Below are 9,964 nucleotides of genomic sequence, written 5' to 3'. Positions count from 1 at the left end.
CAGAAACAATGAGACTTTAATGTAAGTCTTCGGGGGTTTCTTGTTAAATGTGTTTCAAAGTCTGTGTAAAGCTAAGACTCATTGGAAAAAAAATAGAGAAAAGGCTAAATAAAAACCAAAGATTCAGAAAAAAAACCAACATAATAGGGCAGCAAAGGTCCAGAAAAACTGCTGCGTTAGTTCACCAGTCCTGTTTACTCTTTATACAAATGACTGTACAAACAGTTACCTAAGTAACAATGAAATGCATATCAAATAAAAACATGGTAAAAGCACAAAGCCATAAAAGAAATGTATAAAAGAGAAACAGAATAAGTCTACAAATCAGGTGCAGCCAAGGCAAACGCACGGTCACCTCTAGATTTCAGCCAAGATCTTGGCTGCACCTAGATTACCTGAGTAGATGATCTTAGTGCTCTAACAAGGATGTACAATCTAAGGAATTCGATAAGGTATCTTGGCGCTGTGTTGTTGATCATTTTAAAAGTAAGCAGCAGTATTTTAAATTGGATACGGTATTTAATGGGTGCAGTGCAGATCAGCAAGAACAGGGATAATAGAGGCAAACCTCCCAGTTCCAGTCAGAGGGCATGCCTAGCCACAGTTGGTAGAAGCTAGATCTATCTACAGCAGACACTTGTTTATCAAATTTAAGAGCTATCCAGCAACACACCCAAATTGCTAACAGTGTCAGAGATGGAACTGGCAAGGGAACCAAGGGCATCAGGAAGTTGGCCGCGAGGGATATTACTATCAAATACCACGATTTCCGTTTTCTTATCATTTAAGAGAGTTTCCTAAGAGCCATTATTTGACCTCACACAAACAGTGCAGAGACAGATCATCAGTTAGTTCAAAGTAGATCTGTATATCATCAGCATAACTGTGAGAAGCGATATTGTATTTCTGAAAGATCACACCTAGGGGGAAGCATACAACCCCCCTTTTACTTTTCCTGTTAACATCACTGTTTTCGATCTGATTATGTCTCCCTTTCTCCAGATGCAACATGTGTATCTCCCAATGTTTTCCTTTGTGGGGTTTTTCAGAGTCAGACTGAGCTTTCCAGTTTCCAGCGGGCATTCATTCATCTCTGTTTTATCTCTATAATCCTCATCCTGTTCTTCATGCTGGTCAGATGCATTATGATACACATGAACCTTCCTGTTGTATCTGTCCTTCCACTCCACTTTAGCATCTTCAGGCAGTTTTTTTGTGGTTTTGAAGGGCAGCTGGACAGACTCCGCCCCCATCTTCAGCTCCACCTCACAGACTGAGAGGACAACAAACAACATGAGCTGTACAGACAGCAGCAGGTTTGTTTTCAGAGTTATAGAGGAAGGTAAAGGATAGAAGCAGATCAGAGCAGAGGACAGAAATCTTTAAAGTCAAATGAGTTTTAGAGCAATTGGAGATGATCAGAGTCTGATGGTGCTGTGGTTTCTTTTAACTTATATCTTTGGTCTATGTGCATCAGAGTAAACTCTCCTGTCACAGCTGGTCTTGGCTCACAACCCTTTTTTGGCTGGATTTACAGTGAGGAAGACTGAGACACAGTATGGTGTAAGCAAGAAGTGTTTATTTGCCCATATAGCTTTAAGGCCATGACAATCACTGGCAGATTAAGCTTTCTCACAGCACAATCACTCTCCTGTCTAATGACAACTGGCAGCCTTAAATACTCTAGCTGTTAAGGACTAAACCATTATTTTACTGTTAGGTGAGTTTTTAATTTCTGAACTTCCATTCTACAATAAACTATTTTAATAAATAAATATATACATACATTCTACCATTATCATCTGATCAAATATTTTATACAGGGCTCTAGATTAACTTTTTGCCATGGTTGCACTGGTGTGCCTAACTTATTTTCTTAGGTGCACCAGCACAAAAGTTAGGTGCACCCAAATTTTTCAACCACATTGCTTAAAACCGCAGTTCTACAAGAAAGAATATCTTTATTTATCCCGAGGGGAATTCTTTGGTCATGTACATGCTCAAAGCAGCAAGAGAGACAGAGGAACAGATGAATAAGATATACAATATATACAATAAGAATAGTAGTATACAGTAATATACAGTAGGATAGTGCAAGACATCGTATCAAATAACTAATGCACAAAGATTCCCCACAGTCCCTAACACACACACACACACACACACACACACACACACACACACACACACACACACACTGCAGCACTGACCTCTGACTTTAAGCTCCACTTGTTTCACCAGCAGGATGTTTCCCTTCCTGCTGTAGGCGGTGCAGGTGTAGGCGTTTGTGTCCCAGTCTGTGGGGTATTTCAGGGTCAGACTGAGGTCTCTAGTTTTCAGCGGGTCTTTATTCATCTGTGTTCGGTCTCTGTAACGCTGGTCCTGTTCTTCAGGCTGGTCAGACACTTCTGGATATACATGGACCTTCCTGATGTTTCTGTCCTTCCACTCCACTTTATCCTCTTCAGACAGGTTAACGCTGGTGTTGAAGGGCAGCTTGGCAGACTCCGCCTTTAAATCAGCCAGCACCTGGTGGACTGAGAGGACAACAAAGCACAACATGAGTTGTTTGACTAGTTTCAGTCTGAAATATATCCAACTTCTCCACTGAACAAAGACAGTGCTGCATTTCTTCTCTGTCCAGTCAGTGGCAGAGATGACCATTTGCTAAAAGAAGTGTTATTGTCACATGTCCAGACTCAAAGCTTTACTTGCTGTCTTCGAAAGAGAATCAAGAACTTGTTCCATGAGGGGTGTCCTATGAAAGAAGTTAAACATATTTAGACTTTCAAGTTCAATTTCCCTTTATGGGATGAAATGTTTCTCTTAGCCCAAGTAAGTGCAAAATTGTCAAAGTGAAAACCACTCAATATAACACAGAACAAAACAATAGACAATGCAAGGTGATAAAATACAAGTAATTTTTTGGAGATTGAAAATCAATCTGAAACCACCAAACAGCTAAAACAGCAGTGTGAGCTTTAAGCTGAGATTCTGGCGTTTCTGGTAAAATACATTCATATTTAAAAATCAATCCTGGATTTTACTGAATCGATATTGTGATATTCAAACTAAAATCAATTTTAAGCTGACAAGTTCACAGCTAACTGAGCTTGTTCACCAGATAACGTTGGGCCTACGAGGACACAGATGAGGAAGCTGACAATAGTCTTTCAGAAAAAGTCTTTTTTATATCTGCTGTTGGGATGTAATAGAAAAGTATATTGGACTTTGTTAAGTTAAAGTTGCTCTGTATTAAAAATGTGAGGAAGAAGAAGCAGATAGCGTACCTGGAGAGCAGGATTGCAGACTTGGAACAATGCACCAGGACAAACAATGTCATTGTTTCACCAACACCAACAAGAACCCAGCAGTGATCTTAAGGTTTGTAAACAGGAAGCTAAATGGATCTCATGTCTTCATGAATATATATGTAACAAATGCAATGTTGGCATAGCCAAGAAAGCCTCAAGAAACTGGGTAAAATTCAAAGCACTGCAAACTAAAACTAAGCTAAATGTAACACTGGAAGATGTGGAAAAATACCAGTGAGCAACATGAACTGGACTATAAACAAGGTGACACGCATCCACACTTAAAGCACACAATTAAAATAAGTGATCTGGAGAAAATAGCTGCATCACTCAGACGATTGCTGAATATAATCAACTCCAACTTAAAACATTTGAATATATGAATCACAATATATCAGGTTTTAAAAACATCTAAGAATTAGGGATGCAGTCTTCAGATCAGGGACTAAAGCAGGCCTCAGACTGCCAAGAACTGACGTCTCCCAAACTCACCTGAAGCATGAAGACTAAGCTGGTGTAATGGAAATCTGAAATAGACTGAGCTACACACAAAAAACCCATTCCCTTTCAGGGCTCTAGAGTGTGATCAATTTGTTCACATATGCGACTTATTTCTCAGTGGTGCAACTAAAAGAAAATCGTAGGTTGACCAGCCTTTCGAGTAAAAAAAAGGAAAAGAAAAAAGTTTTTTTAAAGTCTCAGCAACTCTGAAAAATCTCCATGTGGTCAACAACAAACACACATTATGCCCATATCGTGGTCTAAACCAATCAAAGGTAGTCAGGGGTGGGACCTCTCTGATTGGTCGTGGTCCAGACAGTCCTGTCGGCCTACATGTGTGTATGTTTGAAAGTGCAGGCGGATAGACAGAGGTGAGTAGTTGGCTGGGTTTCAATAATTGATTTAAAATTATTTTAGCTTGAATAAAGCAATATTAATTCATTAAATCCTGAATTCATTTTTCAATGTAAATTAATTTTGCCAGAAACTCCAGGAGCTCACAAAACTATTTCAACAACCACCAAATAGCTAAAACAGTAAATAAGAGCAGGTAAACAGATTCTACACAAAGACAAACACAGAGCTTTCTGGCATGTTTGTGCCATCGGGGCTAAAAGTCGACATCTCACTGATTCTGAGCTGCAGGTTTTGTCCCTCTCCGACCAAAATGTACTTCAAGAACAGTTCCCCATCTCAAATCTCTGTTTTCTGCACAATTTTTCTTCTTATTACGCACCAGTCTACCATTGGATACAGCACTGTTTTTCTTCTTTTCCCCAAAAATGTTTAATAATAACGAAATTAAAACTTTTCAAAATTATGCCAAATTGCAAAACTCTTAGCTGTGTCTGTAATCAAACCTCTGTAACATTACTCTGCTTCACTTCAGCAGCATCAGGTAATGTTCATATGTTGATTCATGTTTTTCTTCAGTCTTTGTTCTTCTGCAGAATATTTTTAAGGCGGTTGTCTGTTATAAAGCTGGCAACATGATGCACTGCGTTTACTATGGTGAGTGTGGAAAGACCATGGCCGGCAATACTGCATTTGTGACTGCTGCTAATGCGATACACAGTGTATCCAGAATGCTGTGATAAATGCACTGCCCAAGTGTCCCCTCTTCCCACTGCCTTTAAGCGTCAGACGATGTTTATCATTGTCTACAATATTGCCAAAGCACTTTAAGCACAACCACTTTTTCAGTAACTTATCTTTCTTGTAGAAATGTGCTTCAAATAAAGAACTTTGTGTTGACAAGATTGTTAGTTAATCATTTACAAATCAATATTGTCTGTATGGATGGCAATTTCCCCCTGAAAAAGTGCAAATGTGAAAATGCGGTGTTAATTGATGCGGTTGAAAAATCTGGGTGCACCGAAGCAAAAGGTTATTCAACAGCCATCGCTTTATATGGCTTTCCAAAACGGTCAGATAAAATGTTTTTAGTATCATCAGTAACTGACCCATTATTTTTAGTTGTTGTATTGCAATAACTCTCATTGCTGCATTTCTAGTTAAAAAATTAAAAAAGATTGTTTACAAAGGTCAAAAATGAGTATGATATCAAATCCAAGGCAAAACTATGTACGCTCTGACCTCTGACTTTAAGCTCCACTTGTTTCATCAGCAGGATGTTTCCCTCCTTGCTGTAGGTGGTGCAGGTGTAGGTGTTTGTGTCCCACTCTGTGGGGTGTTTCAGGGTCAGACTGAGGTTTCTAGTTTTCAGCGGGTCTTTATTCATCTCTGTCCGGCCTCTGTAATCCTGGTGCTGTTCTTCAGGCTGTTCAGAGTCGTTCTGATACACATGGACCTTCTTGTTGTTCTCCGTCCACTCCACTATATGGTCTTTTTTTATCAGACGAACTCTGGTTTTGCAGATCAGCTGGACAGACTCCACCCCTGAATCCACCTCCACCTGGGGGACTGAGAGGACAACAAAGCACAACATGAGCTGTACAGGCAGCAGCAGGTTTTTCTTCCTCACCAGTTGCAGGTAGATTACAGCAGAACCTTTCTGCATTTTGGATTGGAGTGGAGAAAGATTACACTAATTACTCCTGGGCAAGAGAGGCTGGTGATACTTCTTTTATCACATCCTACTTATGTCTTTTCTGCTGTGGCTTCAATCAATAAAAAAAAAATATAGAACAAAGTTGGACATTGAAAATGAACTCAGAGTGACAGTCTTAAAACTCCACCCCCAGGTTTCAGAAGATCTGCAGCAACAAGCAGGCTCACACCAGTCTTTCTAACACTTCCTGTTGTTTAACAAGTATCCTCTAACTTTAGAGAGTGATGATTTTCACAAACAAGGGTGATGTGCACTGTCAGTAGAAGCATAGCAGAATACAAGTGCATGCATGAGAGGCAGACGGGTGGAAAGGTGAACATGGAAGTAGCAGAAGTAGTGAAAGTAGATGAGTTTAACTACCTGGAGTCAACCCTTGAAAGGAATGGACAGTGCAAAGGGAGGTGATAAAGGAGAATGCAGGCGGGGTGGATTGGGTGGAGATCAATATCAAAGGTGATTTGTGACAGAAGGAGAACAGCAAGACTGTTAGGGGTGGATGCTGGAAGAGGGGGAGATGTAGGAAGATAACCTGTTGTGGCAACCTTTAAAATGAGCAGCCAAATGAAGACAAAGTAATCTAATCTAGGTAATTAATTAACGTGTATAGCCTCAGTATATTCATTCAGCGAAAAAGATCTGGCACAGACACAAAGTGCCTCATTAAACTGATTACTTTTGGGGACAGAGTCAAAGTGAACAAAGGCAGTTTGATGGCACGACTTGGTCTCAATATAAAGATTCCTGCAGAAGCACAACATTTTTCCCATTATCATCAGTGAATGGTCACAAGTTAATATTATATGAAATACAAGTGAAAACTAAGTACACACTGACCTCTGACTTTAAGCTCCACTTGTGTGTCATTCAGGATTTTTTCTCCCTCCTTGTTGTAGACGGTGCAGGTGTAGATGCCTCTGTCCCTGTTTGTGGGGTATTTCAGGATGAGACTGAGGTCTCCAGTTTTTAGCGGGTTGCGCTTCATCTCTGTTCGCTCCCTGTATGCTGGGCTTTGGTCTTCAATCCTATCACAACCATTCTGGTGCACATGGACTTTGTTGTTGTATCTGTCCTTCCATTCCACTTTAGCATCTTCAGGTATTTTTTTTGTGTTGGTTTTGAAAGGCAGCTTTACAGACTCCACCCCTGACTTCACCTCCACCTGACAGTCTGACAGGACAACAAACAACATGAACTGTACAAACAGCAGCAGCAAGTTTTCAGAGTTTTAAAGAAAGCTGAAGGACAGGAATTGTTTCAGCCTCTGGACTTTTGAGTGACAGTTAAGGAGCCACCAGGGGACACTTGTTAACCATTAGTGTGTCTGGCACGAGAGACTCACCTGACATGGAATAGTGTTGAAATCTATATATGAGTCCCACAAAAACCACCAGAACAAGAAGAACTACGACAGCTGTGGCCCAAAGTGGAGGTTTTTCTGTGGAGAAACAAAAAATAAATGCATAAATAAATTATGACCTTTGAATTCTGAAGTTAATCTGAGCCACTGTCCACCAGCTCTGACCTCTGACATGGTGCAGCACTACTTTCTGTCTCAGGATGTCTTTGTCCCTGTAGATGGTGCAGATGTATCTCCCACTGTCTCTCTCTGTGGGGCGTTTCAGGGTCAGACTGAGGTCTCCAGTTTTCAGCAGGTCTTTATTCATTTCCGTTCGGTCTCTGTAAAAGTTGTCCTGTTTCATAAGTTTGCCACCTTTGTTTGAATACTCCTGAACTATCAAGAGTTCTGGGTCAGAGCGAGTCCACTCCACTCTGGTGTTCTCAGGCAGGTCAGGTTCAGTTTTGCAGGGCAGGATGACAGACTCTGAGCCTTCCTCCACCTTCACCTCCATGGGGTGATCTGAAAGGACAAGAAACCACAATATCAAATATAGGACCAATAGCAGTCACACTCATGGCAAATGACAAGTTTCTGCATTTCTGACCTCTGATTTTACAAATGAGGATCACTACTCTTTGCTTTGAGTGATAACTAAACTGGAATTTATGAACTGTTGCTACAGCTACAGATGATTGAGGGATCATAATGAATGTTTCAGTGTTTTAAAAGAAATCTTGAATTTTTCCTCATGGACAATATGTAAAAAGTCTACTGAGATTTGTCTCCCTGAGAAGAGAAGACAACTCTGCACACCTAAAAGAATGTAATGCCATATACCACAGAGGCTGTATCAATAAGATCTTATTTGAGTTCCCTTTCTTGCTCATGTTTTGTTGTTTCATTTTAAGGTTAGGTCCATTGTAAATCTTTCTGTTAGGTTAATCAAGACTTTCAGAACTATTCAGAAAAAACTTGGCTTTTCTTCTTGCTTTTGGGACTATTTGAGCTTTATCTACTGTACTGACTTTTACTCTTTCATTACAGCAGGTTTGACCTTTGACGTGCAGCTGGATGTCACTCAGTCTATGTTCTTCTCCTCCAGCACTGATGGAACAGGTGTAAATACCGCTGTCAGTCAGTTTGGGTTTCCTCAGAGTGAGGCTGAAGTCTTTTGTGTTTAGTGCATAACGACTCATTGATGTGCGCCCACTGTAGCGCTGGTTTTGCCCTTTAAGATCGTCTCCTCCTTTTCCTTGTAGGTGGACAGATTTGGGATTGAGGTCACTGCAAGTCCACATCACTGTGGGATTGTCCTTGGGTATAGAACCTTTGTAAACATAGGGCAAGAGGACAGAAGTCTCCCGCTCATATACCTCCACCACCACAGCCAGAGCATGCTGGGAAACTGTGAAGACACAAAAACAGAAATCAAAGGAATGTTTGGGTTTGATTTAGTGTTGAACTAATAGATTACAAGTAACATTATCTTTAGGGAACATTTTACAAAGAAATGACAACATTTTAATCTTTGCATATTTAAATAGAGTGAAAAGGCTGCTGTGTCTGAAGGACCTCTCGATGTATCAAGAACAGTTTAATGCTCCTCAGCACAGATTATCCAAGTGTCCTTTTCTGTCCTGAATGGATGAACACATTCTCCCAAAACACTCCTAAGGAAAATTTGGGTTAGGTCCCAGCTGCAAAAATGGACCACTAGGAGCAGAAATAGCTTTAAATGATCAACTAAAAACATTCCAACAGGCAGAGATGTAGTCAGTGTTGGGGAGTAATGGAATACATGTACTGGCTTGACACATTTAAAATACACAATATGAGAAACTCTATTCCGTTACAGTTAACGTTTAAATAGGTGGTAATCAGAATACAGTTATTTTGTTGAAATAAATAGAATGCACGGCGGTCTTTTCCTGTTTCATATGTTATAGGCTATGTAGGTTATCGCCACTCTATGCCTTCTCCAATTTTGGTGATTAAACAAGTTCGGGCGCAGGTTTAGCTCAGTTGGATGAGCATGTCTTCAGGATCTCCAAGTATTAACATGCTGTTTTTAGACTTGGTGGATAGCATTAACAACCTGTTAGCTGCAAATAATCATGTGCAGTTTCACATGATTATTAACAGACAAAAAGAAAACATATTACTGATACAAAAATTGTTTTCTAAACAAGATCGCTGCAAAAAGTGCAGCCTTACCTAATGTCCACCCTACTGTTACTCATTTTATATAATGATTTAGGCTTAGAGTACTACCGTATCAAAAGATGGCAGCTGAGCTGGTTCATGCATCTTACAAGGATGCCTCCAAACTGAGGTTTTTCTAGGCATGTCCTAATGGAGGAGGACCAGGGCAGAACTAGGACTCGCAGCTTCAGTTAAGAGTGAGAAGAAAATAAAAATGCGTTCACGTTTGCAGTTTTGTCTTGTTCTACAATATTTGAAATTTTAAAAAACAAACACTACATTTTTGGAAATATTAATGGGTTTTTTCTTATTTGTTTGTTTGTTTTGTACTACTTGAACACTAAAGTGGTGCTCACATGAGATGACAGTGCCAGCATTTGCCCACAGCTCATTTAGGTTTTGAGACCCCTGCCCTGAAGTATCTGCAGTCATGATCAGAGTCCTCTAAATACTAATTTTTTTCTTTTATTACCTAATTTACTAGAGGAGGCACTGGTGCATCCTTTATGAAAGAGGAGATAATGTCGTACCACAGTA

At 40.1% G+C, this 9,964-nt stretch overlaps 1 protein-coding gene across 1 annotated transcript in view; it reads right to left on the bottom strand.

Annotated features, from left to right (window-relative positions):
- LOC102205893 (uncharacterized) overlaps window positions 1-9,964 on the bottom strand; it is a 31,162-nt gene continuing 21,198 nt past the window's right edge. The window contains exons 3-9 of the mRNA XM_005754869.1: window positions 8,280-8,630; window positions 7,409-7,744; window positions 7,226-7,321; window positions 6,721-7,053; window positions 5,412-5,738; window positions 2,211-2,537; window positions 1-1,273 (exon numbers count right to left, since the gene is read on the bottom strand). Coding sequence (XP_005754926.1) covers window positions 921-1,273; window positions 2,211-2,537; window positions 5,412-5,738; window positions 6,721-7,053; window positions 7,226-7,321; window positions 7,409-7,744; window positions 8,280-8,630 — 2,123 coding nt within the window. The 3' untranslated portion in view covers window positions 1-920. The remainder of the gene's footprint in view (window positions 1,274-2,210; window positions 2,538-5,411; window positions 5,739-6,720; window positions 7,054-7,225; window positions 7,322-7,408; window positions 7,745-8,279; window positions 8,631-9,964) is intronic.

The sequence above is a fragment of the Pundamilia nyererei genome, unplaced genomic scaffold (assembly GCF_000239375.1).
Source record: "Pundamilia nyererei isolate P.nyererei 1_Seehausen unplaced genomic scaffold, PunNye1.0 scaffold00710, whole genome shotgun sequence".
NCBI lineage: Eukaryota > Metazoa > Chordata > Actinopteri > Cichliformes > Cichlidae > Pundamilia > Pundamilia nyererei.
The sequence above is the reverse complement of the archived record's forward strand: the minus strand, read 5'-3'. Positions and strand labels throughout refer to the sequence as shown.